The following is a 19,535-nucleotide window of genomic DNA, read 5'->3' as shown; positions in this document are numbered from 1 at the left end:
AAAAGTTAGCACATGTTGGAGCCACAGTAAGAATTCGATCAGTTTGGCTTCTGCTCCCAACTCTTACTTGCTATGTTGCAGTCAAGCCTTGATACACACCCTCTACCCAGTTGTGTATTGGCAACACATATGTGTTTCTTTGGTTCAGATGTCTTTCTTGAGCTTTAGACTGGCACATCCAACGGCTGAGTGACGTTTTTTACTGATTGTTCTCTCTGTTCCAAAGAAATCTCGGAGTGAATCTGCCCACACTTCAACTCCTACCATTTTTCTCCCTAATGCTGCTTGTTTCCTCTCCTTATATTCCCTAACTCTGTTAATGATACCTCTAATCTTATACCCATAACTAAACCCATCAGATTCATCTTCTATTTATCCTCCTCTTCCCTTAACTTACCATGATTCTAACTCCATTGCTTACCCAAGCATCCATTCTGTCCCATCTGAATGAGGGGAGCAACCTCACTGGTTCATTCAGCATTGACCTGACACGTGCTAGGCTCTGTTCTAGGGAAAATCAATGGTGCATGACAGCAGCGCTCTCTGCCTCATGGAGCTTTCAGTCAACCAATTAAACATACCATTACTTGAGTGCAACTACGATAAGCTCTGCAATAGTTAATACAGAATGTTATTTCAATCTAAACTTTGAAGAATGGAAACAGGCTTCCTGGAGGAAGCAACACTTAACTGTGACTGACTGTGTGAAGGGCAGCAAGCGCTCTAGGCAGAGTGAACAGTATGTGCAAAGGCCTGGAAGTAGAGAAGAGGTTGGGGCCTGAGACCAGTGGAGCTGGAGGGAACAATTTTAGGAAGAGTGTGGAGTGATGGGCTGGTAGACAGGCTAACATTAGTGCCTGCAGGGCCTCGCAGGCAGCTACAGAAGGGTTAAACAAAAGATCAACATAATTCAGTTTTTAATTTTAAGAAGATCGGTTTGCTTTCTATGGGTAACAGGGATGGGAGAGCAGTAGGTAGGGCAAGACAATTGAAGAGGTTAATGTAGTGCTTCAGCGCTGAAATGATGGTGGTCGGAAAGATGAAGAAAAGGTGGGCACAAGATAAATTTAGAAAGTAGTAGACTAACTGATGTGGGGAATGAAGGACTGAGGGGTTAAGGATGATGCCTGCTTTCTCAGCCAAAGAACTGGGTATAAAGTGGAGCTATTTATTCTCTCGTATCTTCTACCTTTAATCCAATTTTCATGCCATATTAACAAAGTAATCTCCCAAATGAAGTTTAATCCCATAACTTGCTGCTTAAAACCTTTCATGGTTCTCCAGGACTGACAGGATAAAGATAACTATGCTCCCTGTGATAAATAAAGGCCCTTCTAGCAAGCTCCAAGCTAGCATTCCAGTTATGGCTCATATTTATTCTCCTATGCATCAGCCACGCAGAATTAATTGTCATCCTCCAAATATTCCACCAGGTCACATTCTCCTGTGTTTCTGTAAATGTCAACCAAAACTACTTTAGAATATAAAAAAGAGGAAAATCATAATAAATGTTAAAAGCTCACAAAGGACATCATGCATAGTTTATTACATAATCGAATTCCATGTAAAACAACTAGTCCATTTTTAATAAAGACATACCAGTAATTAATTTCTTAGTACCATTACACCTAATTATTCTTTTTTTTTTGTTCCATCTACACATCAACTTCTGTTCAAAATCTCCCTCATTAACTCTTCATTTTTAATCCTTCACTTTCACTTCACTTGTATTTTTTTTCTGTTTTCCAATGTTTTCTGTTTTTCTGTTTTCTGTTTTTTTCTGTTTTCCAATGTTTTTAAACTTAGCTCCATTGATGAATTTTGAGAAAACTGGTTGCTAGAGCATTCAATTTTTGTTTCTGATTTAATCTTGACACAAAGCAATGAAGAAGCAATTGGCAACCTAGAATTCCTCATTCCCCTGTTGTGGTTTCAGAAAGCTTTTCACACCTATTGTTATTCTGCCAAAAGTTAGCCCCCTTTCCTGCGCCCTTACCCCACCATCGGCTGTGTGGTCAGAAACTCGGGTAATTGCAAGCGTTAACCACTAGATGGCACGGGTGGGCCAATAGGGCGAAATGTTTACCGGGCTCGCCCTGAAAATGATGAGGTTCAAAATTAAGGTGGGCAGAAGTAGTAACTGTCAGCTGGGGAATATGGGTTAGCGCTTTTTTTTTTTAAAGGTACAGTACTTGGGGAAAAAAATAACATTTCTTCTTTTCCAGTAAGTACGACGTTTAGTGATAAAACTAGCCTCAGTTACAAGGCCTTTCAATCTGGCCTCTTACCTCAGCTCCCACCCTCTCCACATTCTGCCCCCCACCCCCTTCTGCTACACTGACCCCTTTGATGCTTCTCCAATCCTCCAGGAAGGCTTCTACCTCAGAGCTTGTGCACTTGCTCTTTCTTTCCAGAATATCCCTCCCTCTCCTGCCCAAATGTCTGCATGGTTTGTGTCTTCACTGCCTTTCATCTTTGCTGAAATCTTGCCTTTTCAGGGATTTCCTGACTTCTCTCAAACACTCCCACACCTTCCTCTGTTTTATTCTTCTTCAAAATGCTTGTTAACCTTCTAACTTCTGCATCTTTTTTTTTTTTTTGAAGATTTTATTTATTTATTTGACAGACAGAGAGAGTGCAAGGAGGGAGAGCGGCAGACAGAGGGCGAGGGTAACTTTTGCATCTTTTTTCCTAGCTTTCTTACTTTGCAGTATTATTATTATTATTAGTTTATTTATTGCCTTCTCCCGCTAGAATGTGAGCACCATGAAGACAATAATTTTTCTGTTTTGTTTCACTCCTAGAGCACATAAGTACTTAGAAATCTAGCAAATGGGGCACCTGGGTGGCTCAGTCGTTAAGCGTCTGCCTTCAGCTCAGGTCATGATCCCAGGGTCCTGGGATCGAGCCCCGCATCAGGCTCCCTGCTCGGCGGGAAGCCTGCTTCTCCCTCTCCCACTCCCCCTGCTTGTGTTCCTGCTCTCGCTGTCTCTCTCTCTCTGTCAAATAAATAAATAAAATCTTTAAAAAAAAAAAAAAGAAATCTAGCAAATGGTAGGTGAATGCCTATGAACACACTCATATAGTTTAAGCCAAAAATTACCAAATACTTTCAAAAGATCTATTTTTGGTACAACCAGGTGGCTCAATCAGTTAAGCATCGCCCTTTGGCTCAGGTCATGATCTTGAGGTCCTGGGATCCAGCCCCAAATAGGGCTCCCTGCTGAGCAGGGAGCCTGCTTCTCCCTCCCCCCTCTGCTCCTACCCCCTGCTTGTGCTCACTCTCTCTCTCTCTCTCAAATAAATAATCTTTTTTTTTTTTAAAAGATCTATTTTTCCATTACCTCAGTACTTAAGATGACAGAAAATGAGATGATTCTGCAAAGTACTGAGGACAGTGTGTATGAGTGTGTGTATATCTGTGTGTAAGTAGACCAGCAGTAGGTTAAGAATGTTCGCTTAGGAAAAGAGAGGGAGGTTAACTACTATAGTTTTCTTAAAAATTAACAAAAATGGGTTTCCAGGGTACCAGATATTGACAAAAGTTGACTTTTGTAGGGCTGTGTCTGACTTGGTAAGAGTCCATGGAACCCTGTCCAGAATTCTCCAGTGTGATCTATATATATCCAACCACAGTCCTCAATTATTAATTTCCATTTCCCTAATGACAATGTATGGCCTACCTCAACCAGACCAAAAAACAAAACAAACAGTATCATAGTAATTTTTTAAACTTAAAAAAGTCAACACACTTTGTTTTTCTCCATCAATTCATAAAGCCTTGGATTCATTGTGCTTCTTGTAGATGGAAAGACAGTGCACAAATAATAAGAAAGGAAGATGATAGAGGAATGATAGATTCAAATTTGCAAATTTGCAGGGTTTTCAGCATTTTAGTAGTAATGTCAAATCCCATCTGCTTAAAATATTTCAACAAAGGTCATATGGCATTCATTGAAGATTGTATCTTTAAAAAGTTTAGTTCAGAAAATATGTGTATTTATGCTCATACCAAAAGCAAAACAGCCTAGATATTAAAATAAAAATTTATTTTCTTCCATCTTAGGTTTATGAAGCCCCCAGTAGTAGGAAACTTTCTGGGCTCTCCTCAGTGCCCCTTATGGAATTCATTCATTATACAGATACTTAATGAGCACCCATAATGTCCCAATCACCTTGTAAAATACTGCACATAAAGAAAACGAACAAAAATAGCCAGGGTCTCTCAACTCGCAAGATGGTGAGGGAGACACTAAGAGGAGAAATTTTAATACAGTGGATGTCCACTATGATCTGAGAAGTTCTGGCTGCTCTAGGAGTACTCTGGGGGAGAGTATATCAGTAGGAGATTTCCAGAAAGGATAAGCAGGAGTTGGCCAGTGAGGAAGGGAAAAGTGTGCCTTGGGAACCACATGTAGGAAGACCCAGGCAGCAAGGAGAACCTGGTATATCCAAGAAATTGGGAACATTTCAGAATGGCTAGAGTACAAAGTTGGGGATGAGTAGAGGTGGGTAATTACCGGAGGGGGAGGGGTGACATATGATAAGATAAACTACGAGTTTGAATTTAAGGGCAAGGAAAATTTGTTATAATGTGTTGAACGCTATACATGCAGTTTGGGGAATGGATTGAAGAAAGTGAGACTGAAGACAGGGCCTGTGACAACCTAAATGGGGTAATTAGGGAAGGGGCGTGGCATCACGGGAAGTGGAAACAGGAAGGGAAGCCAGTGGATTCAAAAATCTATCTAGGACAGAGAATGGGCTGGGCTCCAGGGCTGGATGTAGGAGGCGAGGAAGAGAGAGAAATAAAAGATGAAAGCCAGGTGTCCAGGAAGAGTGCAGTGCTACAGCCTCAGTTAGAGCACATGAGGAAGATACCGGTTGGGAGGGTAGACGCGGAAAATAGTTTTGAGTTTGAGGTATTTGAGCACCTCTTGGTATTATCAAAAAGGCAGTTGGTGTATGGCACTAAAGCTAAGACAAAAACATAAGCTAAAGGGAGAGATTTGTGTTAAATATTTTTTTTCCCGTTCAATGCTACCGATGTATATTTTGTAAATTAGAAAATATACAATTAGCTCACATCACTATGCTCAAAATAAAAACGTATTATTGTAGGGCAATATGAAGGACTCTTGTTTTTTGTGCCTTCGCAAAATGGAACAGCAACTCTGTTCATCAGCTGAAAGATCCCACTGTTTGCTATCACTAGTGCAAAGATATAAAAACCCATTTGTAAGATACAACTCTACTTGAAGTCACAAGTATGTAGTTAGCATACTGTCTTAAAACAAGGTAGCAATTACCTAGTGATTAGCTGTTAATCTGTCTATTCAAACCGATATTCTGTCTCTTAAAAATAGCAAAAATTATGCAGGGCTTAAATCAATTTGATGTGGAAAATTAGTTTTCACCCCTATGCTAGAATTTCAGCATTAAAGAGAAATTGGTTCTACACTGTAGAGTTGGCATGCAGGAAAAAAAAAAAAAGAAGGAAGGAAGGAAGGAAAGAAAGAAAGAAAGAGAGAGAGAAGAAGAAAGAAAGAAAGAAAGAAAGAAAGAAAGAAAGAAAGAAAGAAAGAAAGAAAAAAGAAAGAAAGAAGGAAAGAAAGAAAGAACGGAGGGAGGAGGGAGGGAGGAAGGGAAGAAGGGAAGGAAGGAAGGAAGGAAAAGGAAGGAAGGAAGGAAAAGGAGGAAAGGAAGGAAGGAAGGAAAAGGAAAGGAAGGAAGGAAGGAAAAGGAAAAAAAGGAAGGAAGGAAAAGAAGGAAGGAAGGAAGGAAAGGAAAGGAAAGAAAGAAAAAAAAAACATACATTATGCATGACCCCAATTTCAAATTTCACTTGCTGGCAATTCATAATTATAATTCTTATGTTTTGGGAATTCCCTGTGCTGGGGGATGCAGAGGTGAATGAGATAGATCTGGTCCCTGTGCTCACACAGCTTACAGCTCTAACTTTCAGCAGGGGAACACACTCATGTGAGGAATTCACGGTCTGCTAAGATCTGAGGGGGAAAAGAAGGGTGCTTATCAAATGTGTTTTGTAATAGCATTCCTCACATAGAAACGGTTTTTATCAGTGTCAAGTTGAAAGAACATATAATTTAACAGCAATATGTACATATCACTGTGACTTAGGCACTCTTCCAAGTGCATTACATTTTTTAATTTATCTAATTCTCATATTAAGAATGAAGTAGATACAATTATTACTCTCTTTTTTTAAACATGAGGAAACCAAGGCATTAGAGAAATCACTCCTTGAGGAGGTGGTCGGTAGATCTACGTCAATCAAATAAGCCTCTCAGTTCATTTTCTGAGAATCTTACACTATCACCAAGCATTTGTTGTAGTGGTAAACAAGGTATTTATATATTTTGCAAAAATCTGTCTCTAAGTCTCAGAGGTAGCAAACCACAAACTTTAAATTCATTAGCAGACAATGTGTATTGCATTGCCTGTTTGAGGAGTGGATGGTGTTTATACATACACACCCTGGAAAAAATCTGATTAACTTAGTTTTAATCCTGTATTTCAACTTAGCAGACAAGGTCACTCTAGTTCCAACCTGTTAACAAGATTAATAATAATAATAATAATAAAAAAAGATAGCTAACTTTAATTGTGAGGAATAGTTCTAAGTATTTACTAACTTTAAGTGAGACAAGTTTTATATTGGGGTATGCTGCTATAGAATTGTGTTTATTTGTATTTTTTATATTATCTTAGGAACTGGTGAGGATAACTGTGCTTCATCACCTTTTCCAGGTCAAGGCACATGTAGAAAATGATAACATTTGGAGGCACACTAGGGTAACGGGCAAGACTACTCTAGGCTGGAGGCTGACGGCCACATCCTCCTGTCTTGCCAGCTACCCTGAGGCCTTCGGAATCTCTATTTGTGTATACCTGGGACCAATCCTAGCCTGACAGGTGGCTATGAGACAGCCTCGAGGAGCTCTGGCCTGTAAGTATATGCAGGGCTGAGATTTGGGAAAATTGAGTAACTTGCTATGAAAATACATATTTTTCTTACCTCCAACATCTCAATGATTTATTTCTAAGGAAGGAAGGCTCATGCCACCAATTGTAACTACAAAATAAAAATAGTATGTGTTCTAAGAAAGTCTATTCAAATTCTACTTAGACAAACTAACAGCATTTTGAAAGAATAAAATGATTATGAAAGGTAAGGTATACTACCATAGTCATTTTGAAATTTTTATTCACATGCTTTTACACAAATTATTGTATTTTGTATCATATATTGTACTATATACAAATGCTCCAGTTACAATGTTTATGATATGGAATAAAAACATTCAAAAGAGCATGTGTCTAATGGTGTACATTCAACTAGGAGGGGATTTGGGAGTCTGAAAACAGATAACTCATCTGTAATGAGCTGGAATTCTAGCTGAGAGATATAATAACATATAATAATAAAGTATAATAGCAATATATAATAAGGGAAGCACAAAGCAAGTCTATAGGGGTTCAAAGAAGAAAGCACTCATGCAATTGTGGGAGAAATAAGAATGATTAAAGGAGGAGACAGTTTTTAATGGGTTGAGCTCCCAAGATGCTCCCATGTCAGCAGGTGAAGGTGGAGACAGGACAGGGACTCTATGGGAGCCCAGCTGAATAACTGCAAGCAGCAGAGTAAGGACAGAATATGTGCTTCCATACCCAGGAACCAGGGATGGGATCCGTTACGTTATGTGTATATTTTATCTATAAACGAGTAGAAGGTGATGACCCTCGAAAGTTAATCAACTGATAGATGGGGATACTAGAATCCTAAGGATTCCGGTATGCACTGAATTGGGCAAGTAATGAGGAGCCATAGCATTTTTTTTTTTCTTTTTAAGCAAGTGAATCCATGACTAAGGTCAGGAAAAGGGGAGAATAATCAGATAAACTTGTGTGGAAGAGATTAGAAAAGGTGGTTGTTGCAGTAATTTGGGTAATGGACAAAGATGACCTGGGCTGGAATTATTTAATAACTGTAATTACCTGTGGCATTTTATAATTTCATACTTGAAATGATCCCCCGAGGCACATCTTATTATCCCCACTTTACATATGAGGACACTGAGGCCCAAAGCCAATCTTTGACTCCACATCCCAGGCTTTTAATGTCACACTGCCCCTCCCCACTAGCAGGTGGTGTCCAGGGGAAGAGAAAGCATGGCCACTGGAGAAAGACTTGATGGAAGTGGAATCCATCACTAGGAAAGGTAAGAATCAGAAATTACTTCAGATGACAAGATGGATTTGATGATCAGACAGAAAAGTTCTTCTGCTGACACTGAGGATGATTGGCTACCCCAGCTAGAAAGCTCTATCAGGTGTTTGCAAGAGATGAGACATAAAAATGCAGATTTGTGGGTGCTGCTCACAAGTGATAGTTCCAGACAGACAGGGAGAGAGAGAGAGCACCAGGGGCAGGATCTTAGGGTCATTCACAAGTCAGGACATATAACGACTAATACTAAGGTTTAGGGTTTTGGCAAACTTTAAACCCAAAGAGCAGTTTTACTGACTGCATTAATTTTAATTGTATTAATTTAGAAATAATTAAGTGGTTCCTAAAATATGTTTATTTTTACTATAAAAACAATGTCAGATGAAATGAAGAAATAAAAAATAGTAAAAAGTGCTGCTTAAATTTTCTGTTTCAATTTGAGAATGATCAGCATGTTGCCAAATATTTCTAAATTGGACCAGGTAGGGTAATATAAGATTACAATAAATTGCTTTTTTGGTTTCTGCCGTGACAGAAGCTGTGAGAGTTTTCCCCAAGTCTCATCTGATGAGCAACCTGATAAGACAAATTATGACAATAATAATCTCCATAGAAACAGGTTTGAATAATGGATGTATAGTACTATCTGGTATACACATTCATTATTTTAGACCCCAGTGGTTCTTCCTTAATTCTGTCTATAAAGTTTAGCTGATTTGTTGCAGAACTGTGCACTGGAATAGGTAATAAAACCCATGTTTTTCAGGAGGATCAGATACTTTCTTAGATATTTATTAAGCAATAGATGATCTCTCTTGCCTATGGGGTATCTTCGAGTTCTAGTTTATTTCCCTGCTTTTTAGAATGTATCTGAGGTGGCTTGGCAAAAACAAAGAACATTGAGATGAAAGACGTCAATACCTAGTGCCACCTACTGTCAACACTGAACTCAGAGGTTGGTTTTAGGTGAGTGACTGGTGTGAACACTTGGGTGCGACATTGTTTGCTACATCCAAAAATCTTCAGCGAAAACATCTCCCTTAACCTTTAGAAACTGAACAGGTAATAATATAATTCCTTAGAGGATAAACACAGGACATTTGCTAGAAAAATAATAAAAATCCTAATGGAGTAGGGGCCTTTTAAAAGTACTATTAGCGATTACCCTTGTGGTTTGGAATGAAAAAGGTGGAACAGGTGCCAATTTGTATGTGAGTATTTCAATATAGAGTAGTATACTTTAATTTTACACTCACATATTTGGGTTTCTAATAAGGATTACGTTTAACTTTAAAATACAGGGATCCATGGGCACCTGGATGGCTCAGTTGGTTAAGCGACTGCCTTCGGCTCAGGTCATGATTCTGGAGTCCTGGGGTCGAGTCCCACATCAGGCTCCCTGTTCGGCAGGGAGTCTGCTTCTCCCTCTAACCCTCCCCCCTTTCATGTGCTCTCTCTCTCTCATTCTCTCTCAAATAAATAAATAAAATCTTTAAAAAAATAAAATAAAACACAGTGGTCCACACAATTTAGAAGGCTGACTTATTAACTTCTTAAACTTGTCTCTATCAAAAACAAATGTAGTGATGGTGATTAATTCAGCACTCCTCCAACTGGGAACTGAAGAAAGAATAAGTCCATGTGAGCTAAGACCTCATCCTGCTCTCTGACACCTGCCCCCCCCCCCAATATTATATACCTGGTTAAGTAGATAGTAGCTAATAACCTTGGAGGGTAAGAGGCAGTGAAAATGTCCTCCTGCTGAGGAAGAGAGTTGTTGGGGATGGGATGGCAGGATTACAGAAGATCTGTGTCCTGCCAGTGCACAGCTTTATAGCAAACGTGTTCCAATGATACCCAAGTTGTTTCTTCTACTCTCCATGGAACAGGAACAATAGGGATTGGAGAACTGAAAATCTGAAAATGAGTAAATCATCCCATTTTGTCCACAAAGACTAGTCAATAGCTCTGTTCTTTTTTTAAGTGACAACTATAAAGAGATCTTTTTGGGTTGAAGAACGAGTTGGCTAGGGAGACTTGAAATGGATTGCCTGTACTAATTGATTACAGGAGCAATCCCTCAATATTTATAAAGTGGTATAAACAAAATAAAATTCTGCAATCTTGTTCAGGATAGATCACAATTTTGACCAGTGTGGCTGAGGTGGAGAACTGTTTTCCACTTTTTTTGTTAATTTTATCACCTAGTATGTATGTATGTATGTACTTATTTACTCACTTATTTTTACTATAGACCAGTGTAGCCCAAAGGGTAACTTGCAAAGGGTAATCTACAGTATCATCAACATCACCTGAGGGTTTGTTAGATATGCAATTCTAACAAATATCTATTTACTCAAAGGATATTATACCTTATATGCTAGGTTTGTTAGCTGGCTTTCATGATTTAAGGCAGTTTGAAAAATTATCACATAAACCTATAATTTTTTATATTTTATACATATGTGATATTATACATTGGTGGTATAGTTTGTGGTATATATATATATATGTATATATATATATATACATATATATATTTGGTATTAACCTTAACATTTTCCTTTTACTCTCTTCAATAATATGATTTGAAATCTCCTGAAATCACCAAGTATATAAATAGCATTTTCTAATTAAAATGAATAATTGAATGATAATTCAATATGGTAGGTCCATATTGGACCTACCGAATCAGAAGCTCTGGGGGTTTGGCTTAGGAATCTGTGTTTTAACAAGCTCTCTGGGTGATTCTTAGGTCTGCTAAAATTTGAAAGCACATGTCTGGACAATGAATAGAGGTGCTCAAAGAAGACAGGAGCTCAAAATAAGCAAGTTTTTTGATTCTTCCTACCAAAGCTAAATTAAAAGAAAATCACTCAGACCCAAATGAAATCTCTCTTGGTCTCCAAAGAAAACATAATCCCATTGGACAGCAACCTTACAGAGATAAGGAATAGTCACTCCCAGAATGGCATTTCTCCTATGTGGGGAGGGGGCTTATAGTCACCATATTACAGGGCACAAATTTGAATACGAATGCAGTACAATGTTCAAGACAAGTTTGGGATTACAAACATTACTGCTGACTGCCCTTGGTATGAATACTTATGAGTTAAATATCACAAATATTGTTACGTCTCTGGTCTAAGTTGCTATTACTGTGTACATTTATGATATGGCTCTCTTATTTCCCAAGTTTCTCTCAGCACATTCAATGTGTAGGCTTCACTCACCATTTGCAAATAGAGCAACTGTAACTCCAAAAGGACATTTTATGTATAAATTAAGTTTAACTTCTACCCATGAATGGCACAACCCAACTAGCATTATTCTTAATGACTAAAGAATAACAGATCCAAGAATTGGAGCTCTAGGAATAGCCAGCCCCTCCCCTGGGAACACAGCAAGGAGGTTCCCGGGAAGCCTGCAAATTTACGTAGACCAATTCATCAGTAACATCTGCCTTCTGAAGGATATTAACCAGGGAAATATTGGGAAAAAAACACAAAGCCTAAAAATAGCATGTTTTCACACTGTAGCAATACCAAATCAGAGAAGCTATTACCTCTCTACTACTTTAACCCTTAAAGTCTGGGGATGTACAATGAGATGGAGATCAATGAAATCATTATTTAGTGAATTTGACCAATCTAAAAATTGTCTCCCCTGTAGCTACTCTATTCCTCAACTAACGGTATTTAAAATATACATATATAATTTTTTCATCCCTCTAATTTCCTTTTCTTACGAAGGCAAAAATAACATCATATTTTTGGTAATGATGTTCTTTTTAATATGTTTACTTTATCTATTTACCAGTAAAAAAATCTTATTCTCTTTGGGAAAATATTTTTTATTTTCTATTTTTAGTAGACATCGTAACAGCTTTTGATTAAATCCAGATGATTAATCATTATTTTCATTAATTATCCAGACAAAGATGTGCGTATATTATACTTCTCCTTCCTGACAACAGAGGATCTCTTGGCAAACTTGATTAATTTGTTTTACATCCAAATTAGTGAAGCATAAAAATAAATACTAGTAGTTTCCAGCAATCTGAAGAAAAATTAAGAATAAACAGTATGAAAAATAATACTAGGAAAAAACACATTGTTTTAAGAGAAATATTTTTTGAGGTTTTGTCAGTGACAAAAATAGAAAAATGCCTTAGTAACGGTTGAGAAAATTTGAAAGTTTTCTCAATTTATATTGTCAATATATAAATTTGGAGCAATATAATGGTGGAAGTTAGGATTGCTTCTTATTTTGAATTCACATGGCCTCAAGAATTAACAAAACTAATTTTAGATATTTTTTAAGCTGTAAAAAAACCTTACTGACATGTCATTACTCTCAGAGTCCAGTATGCTAGACACAAAAATAATACATATTGACCACAGAGAAGCAATTGTGCAGAGGTTGGAATGCCAATATATAAATCAAATCCACTATGGAAAACTGACTTATTTATAAATCCTGCTCTCTTGACAAAATAAGGTGGGAATGAGATACCTGCACACAGAAAAGATAAAGGATAAATAGAAAGGAAATCTTTATCTTGGTGAAAACACTCTGTACGGAGGCAGAGGCATTTTTGAAATTAATTGTCATATATAATTTTTGATGGATAATGCTGATTTGTATAAAGGTACCAGTTTAGGATATTTTTGAAAGCTTGGTAATATATTAATTCATTTTATCCTTGTATAAGCACTAGGTTGTGAATTATTTAGCTGATTCAATAATTCATTTTAATTAGAAAATGTTATTTATATACTTGGTGATTTCAGGAGATTTCAAATCATATTATTGAAGAGAGTAAAAGGAAAATGTTAAGGTTAATACCATATATATATATATATATATATATAGACACATATATATATATATATATACCACAAAATATACCACCAATATATAATATCACATATGTATAAAATATAAAAAATTATAGGTTTATGTGATAATTTTTCAAACTGCCTTAAATCATGAAAGCCAGCTAACAAATCTAGCATATAAGGTATAATATCCTTTGAGTAAATAGATATGTAAAATGTTTTCCAAACAGCAGGTGGCAATCTTTGTAAATTTGATTGCAGCAACACCATTTTAACTCTATATATGCAGATGAAAGAGTTTTAAAAGACCAGTTATGAACCTTGGTATGCTCACACTAGTTTACATAACTTCAAATATTAATCATGACTACTGTCCTAATGAAACTTCTTCCTGATTATATACATGTTTTTGTTTAAACGCTTCTTACTTCTGATGCACGACAGGAGGAATTTCATAGTACTTCTCTTGTATAGGTCTCCTCAACAAAATCCTACTTGCTGGTTCCTTCTTATTGCTCTGAATTATGTGGCCTTAAGAATTAACAAAGCTAATTTTAGATCTTTTCTAAGCTCTAAAAAAATCCTACTGACATATTGTTACTCTTAGAGTCCAGTTTCTATTGATATTAGTGTTAGACTGTGAGAAGTCTTTAGAATTCTGGCTATGGAGAAATACAAAGTTTTGACTCAGGATTATCTCTTAAAATGCCTTGTTTTGTTGTTAGTGTTGTTGTTGTCGTCTTCTAAATTGATGTAGTCATGTTTGGTAGAGACAGAAATCTACTGCTTTCTGAACTGAAAAGGAACCTCAAATAGCTGTTCTCTCCATACCTACTGGAACCAGAGAGCCAAAGAGATAAGCTAGCTTGCCCACCAACCATTAGTAGCAGCAAATGGACTCTAATAGGGTCTTCAAATTCTTTAAGTTCAGCACTTCCTTTATACCCAGCTGTGAAACTTAGAAATTTCATCCTATCATTTTTCTAGCATGCTTATAGCAACTTTGCCTATGATATCATTCTAAAATCCTAATTTTCATTTATTTATTGAGTTTTCAGTATGTCAATAATACTTTATGGAATGTATGCACAATTTGGAAGGAATCTTTGTCATAAACGATTTTTTTAAAATATATGATCAATAATCTGGGCAATTTTTGACCTTTCCTTTTTTTCTATGCTTATATGTAAGATCCTTTACCGTAACAACATTTCCATTCTTTCACTACTAATTAAGACCTTATGTTTTCATTTCAAAATGTGTTCCTCATAATAGAAAATGGCCCAGGAGCAAGGGAATGGGGATGTCCAAAGTCCTACATGGAGACAGACTAACAGCAGAATTTAAAAGTTTCTTAATGTCAACAGCATCTCTTTATTTTCTCACTTAGCTATCTAACACTTACGTCTTTCTATTTCTACCATAAGTAATAAAAGGCAACTGTTTTTGTGTTCTCAGTAAACAAATATTTCATGAACATAGTGAAAAAAAAGTACCCCCAGCCAATTTAAATCCTATCTAGCCATGTTATTGTTCAATGTGGCTTCCTTTGTATTATCACATTTTTCAATGTGATTTTGCAGCAAATACCTTAAAAAACCCATGGAAGAAATAGTCTAGGACACATAAACAGAGGAAACCCCATACATTATGGAAAAAGTAAATTGCCACTTATCATTAGCAGTCCTCCAATGGAGGAAGTACTGCCCTTCATGATGAGAGTTTTAATCCTTTTTTTTTTTTTTCCAGGTAACAAAATGTTTCCATTGAGATCATCTCAGTTCGTTCTCACCAGGACATCGCTGCTCACTGCATCTTCTAACTTCTTCGCCTGTGCCTTCACATTGCTGGCCTGTTATTGCTGCACCCTGACATGTCCTCATTCGCCGTTCCCAGCCGCCATCACAGGACTTGGAACATCCGCTCCAATGACCCCACTGATTCCACTGACCATTGGCTGAAAGAAACGTGTCATGGTCAATGGCAGTAGCCCTACTGCAACTGTTTTAAGAAGTTTAAAATCTGAGGACCATTACTGTTTGCTCAATTTTTATTAATCTACCACTATGAATAAACCCTATTCAAACATTTGACTTGCTAGTCAAATATAGAACATTGTGATTAACCTAAGTTTATGTAAGTTTGTCAGAATCTTCAAATAGACACTGAAACTTACTTGTAAAAAGTACAAGTTCAGTGCTAAACCTTATCAACTTAATCTATATTTGATCTAAGCATCTCCAGAATTGTGTTGCTTTATTAGTGTGACATACAGTAGAATGAGCTCTGGTACAATTGGCTTCATTTACGAGAAACACGTAATTACCTGATTATTCCATGACTGGCATGGTTCTATCACATTGTATAAATGGCAGGCATTCTTTAAATGTAGTCATCAGGCCTCACCTGTGCACTCAGGGTTATAGCACTCCCTGCTTTCCGCCCACGGCCCTCTGCATTCAGAGCCCCCATGAGCCGCTGCAGTGCATTGCCTGCTTCTCTGCTGGGTCCCATTCGAGCACGTCACTGAGCACTGACTCCACGAACTCCACTCTTGCCACTGTCCATCAACTGCCAAAGCAGAAAGAGAGACAGTGTAAGGAGATGTTCCAATAGAGAAGGCTGTACAGAAAGTACAACGTAAAACTAACCCTGGAGGTGAGTCCCAACCAAGGGACTCTAAGTGAAGACAATGGAAAGTCATATTGGCATTAAATGTTTTTATTACCCCCCCAAACTACTATTACCTTATTTTCTCACTTCTATTTCCTTTTATGTATCCAGTGTCTCTCTCTCTCTTTTTTTTTTTTTTTGAAGATTTTATTTATTTATTTGACAGAGAGACACAGCGAGAGAGGGAACACAAACAGGGGGAGTGGGAGAGGAAGAAGCAGGCTTCCCACGGAGCAGGGAGCCCGATGCGGGGCTTGATCCCAGGACCCTGAGATCATGACCTGAGCTGAAGGCAGACGCTTAACAACTGAGCCACCCAGGCGCCCCTCCAGTATCTCTTTTGAGCCACTTATTGCTTCAAAATATTTATTAATTACTCAACAATGCAAGACCTTGGGCTAGGTGAGGAGTACACAGAGCAGTGAATGAAATAAATAACTGATCAATAACTCATAGAGCTCACGTTTTAAAGAAGGAACCCCTATAATGAATTAAGCAGTTAATTACATGTTAAATAAATTAATTACATAGTATTGCTTCAAAGGATAATTTCAAGACACTAAGAGCTTGGAGGGCCTGGGGAGTCTTCCTTGACAAAGTGAAGTTTCAGACAAGCCTTGCAGAATAATGAGGAATAATGTGATAGATGTTATAAGAAATACAGAAATTAAAAGAATATGAATCCCACCCTCAAAAATCTTGTAATTTAGGAGAAGAATTGCATCATGCACACAAATAAGTAAATAAAAGGTTAAAAGCAGTAACATCCTAATATGGCACATGAAGGCTTTCAGAGGATGGATCACAACTACTTAGGGTGATTATGTTAGATTAATATGGTGAGATTTGGATAATTTAGACAAAGGAGACAGCATTCACAAAGGCATAATCCCATAGGCCACAAAATGCAAGTATGCAAAGGAATCGGGCAAAAATATTTACTCAATTTAGAATGCATAAACTAGAATATAAGTGTTATAAATGCACTCATATATGACTGTCTACTTTTTCTCATATCATTCCATGGTTCTTAGTTTCATTACAGTAAAAGAGAATTCACCATAAATCCAAAGTTCCAACATAAGATAATACTGCTGTGAAAACCTATCCACCCATCTAAAGAAATGAAAAAGCTTGGCAGAATATGTGTAAGTGCTGTCAACCTAATTTCAGGCCTTGCAGGTAGCTATTTAAAAAGAAGATTGTTTAATAGGTATCTGGCTGTACTTAATAAACCCTTTGTGAGATTAAAAATCACAAAATGCCAATTTAATCATTCCATTCATGTAATTTTAGCATTTCACTTTATTAAAAGTACCTGCTACAATCTTATTGGCTATGTAGTCCATTCGCTAGACAAACAAGAAAAGACTAGTGAATAAATGGAATGCTATAAATTATCCATTTCTTCTCTAGCTTGGCTTTGAAGATGAGTGCATTTTTCATTTCAGAACTTTGCCTTTCAAAGATAATACTTACTGAGCTTGCATTATGAACTCTCACTATCCTAGACATTCTTAGAAGAATTTAAAAAAATAAGATTCATGCCTGCACCTTACCATCTATTGGCAAAAGAATGTACAGATATTCAAATTTTTGAAAACATTCAGAAAGCAACACATAAACAAAGATGAATTAGGTGATTTCAACCTGATTCAATGCTAAGTGACTAGAATAAAGGAATATGTGATGTCCTTGAGAATTCTGGTTTGAGGTAAACTTGTAGATTTTTTTTTTAAATTTTTTAAATGAATGTAACAGTTACAGACTCACTGGCAAAGAAGAGAGGATAAGTCTTTCCAGCTAAGATGTGGAGAGTCAGGAATGAGCAAGTCAAATGTGGAAATCAGAGAGAAGATAATTTGGCAGGGTGTTGTATTATCGGTGAGGAATAAGAAAAGACCTTGCTGAAAAGAGATTAGGAAAAATGAGAATATTTGTGAAGTGTTTTGCTCCATAGGCTTTTCCTGAAAGAAGACTTTGCATCACCATTAGTAAAATAAATAAATAAATAAAAATAACATTTTAAATTCATACATTTGTAGTATTAGTTGTTCAGTCCTTTCTGCTAAGGTATACATTTTATGATTTGATTAAAGTTCAAGATTGAGTTAACATTAGACATTTCAGGGACCTTTTGAGGTTCATCATTACCATAAACATCAACAAAACATGTATTTTAGATATATACAGTTTATAAAGTTAGTTACAGAAAAGATATAGCAATGAAATTGAAGACATATCAAGTGGATGTTTTTGGTATTCTATTTTACACTGAGAACTACAAGTTCCTTTTATTAAACATTAACTGCACCATTATGAAAGACTTGATTTGACGAAGTAACTGAGGAAAAAGAGGAAAACCCAATATTCCTTCAGAGTGATAAGTCAAAGTTACTGGGAAAATGGAAAATTGAGAAGTTAGAACCAGGCAGATATGTCAATTTAATTTAAAGCATTAGACAACACAAAGAATGTCTTTTAGTGCTAAATGTGGGACATTGTTTTATTTCTTTTTTTTTTTTTGGTTTAATATCCTAGAATTAAAAAAAAAAATCACTAATTGTGTTATTTTTAGGGACATCAGCCCCAAGACCTTTCAAGAATGGTAATGTTATTTTACTGAATTGGGAAAAAGTGGAGGATTTTTGAGAAGTGGAAATTAAGAGTTCTGTCTTAGACATTTAAGCATTTCCAAGAAGGACATATGCATTATATTTCAGGTATAAATGTTGAGATGTTTAAAAATAAAAACCATTCATCATATGATCTATTTAATATATATTTTTAAAACCATTTATCTAAGTACTACAAGAAATGAAGGGACTCCTTTTTTGGTTGTTTTTACCTGATGTTTAACTGGGAATCCTTCAACCCTTGCATTTCCACTTGGTTGAGGATGGAGACAACAGAGAAAATCAACCCTCTCCCTACCATCCACCCACCCCTGTATATCACAGACTTTCAGCATTGTAAGAGATATACCCCAAAATCATTGCAAACTCCAAAATTTGAAAATACTTCAAAGCTTTCTTTCTAAACCTGTGTTCCTATTGAAAGATCATTAACATCTTGTCATTTGGTCAGAAAAGTCTTACCAATAATTTGGGAAAATGGAAACACTCCAAACCTCTTCTTGGAGTCTTCTAATGAACTCACTGGTAAAGATGTACAAAGAAGCTACACTGGGACTCTACTAGACTCTGGGAAACTGTGGTGATAAAGGCCCACCAAGCTCTCTTCTCATGGAACATGTACTCTGAGGGGGTTGTGGAGACAGATGATAAACAAGTAAATAAATGAATGAACAAGAGAGTTTCAGCCAGAAGTGTGATAAGGACAATGTGAGGAAAGAGAACAATGTGACAGGGGATGCTCAGCCATGCCTCTCAGAAAAAAACACATTAGAGCGGAGTCCTGAGTCACTAACAGGAGCCAGAAATGTGACAATCTGCGAAAACCTCTACACAAGAGCCAAGTCCTGAGGTCAAGAAAGTTTTGTGTATTCCAGAGAAGAGAAAAGGCTGGGGCTTGTGGGGATCACAAGAAGGGGGGTGGGGAGTGGCAGGAGATGGGTTCAATAGTGTGCAGAAGCCAAATCCACAGGGCCCTGTAGCCTGTGTGACCAAGTAAGATCAGAAGCTATGAGAGGATTTCAAAGTAGGGACGTGATGTGACAGAATTTCTACTTTAACACTTAATTTTGCAGTTGTGATTAGAATGTATTGTACAGGAGCAAGGATCAGTACTGTAAGATGTTAGGGGACTAT

The 19,535-nt window shown here is 37.0% G+C and overlaps 1 protein-coding gene across 5 annotated transcripts in view; it reads right to left on the bottom strand.

The window, feature by feature from the left end:
- ADGRB3 (adhesion G protein-coupled receptor B3) overlaps positions 1–19,535 on the bottom strand; it is a 700,248-nt gene that overhangs the window by 386,402 nt on the left and 294,311 nt on the right. For all 5 annotated transcript variants that reach the window (XM_081828473.1, XM_081828476.1, XM_081828477.1 and 2 more), the window contains 2 exons: positions 15,499–15,663; positions 14,885–15,049 (listed from right to left, as the gene is read on the bottom strand). In XM_081828473.1, coding sequence (XP_081684599.1) covers positions 14,885–15,049; positions 15,499–15,663 — 330 coding nt within the window. The remainder of the gene's footprint in view (positions 1–14,884; positions 15,050–15,498; positions 15,664–19,535) is intronic.

The sequence above is a fragment of the Leptonychotes weddellii genome, chromosome 8, assembly GCF_054177405.1.
Source record: "Leptonychotes weddellii isolate Sample4059 chromosome 8, ASM5417740v2, whole genome shotgun sequence".
Taxonomy (NCBI): Eukaryota; Metazoa; Chordata; class Mammalia; order Carnivora; family Phocidae; genus Leptonychotes; species Leptonychotes weddellii.
Note: the sequence above shows the minus strand (reverse complement) of the source record. Positions and strands in the feature narration are given on the sequence as shown.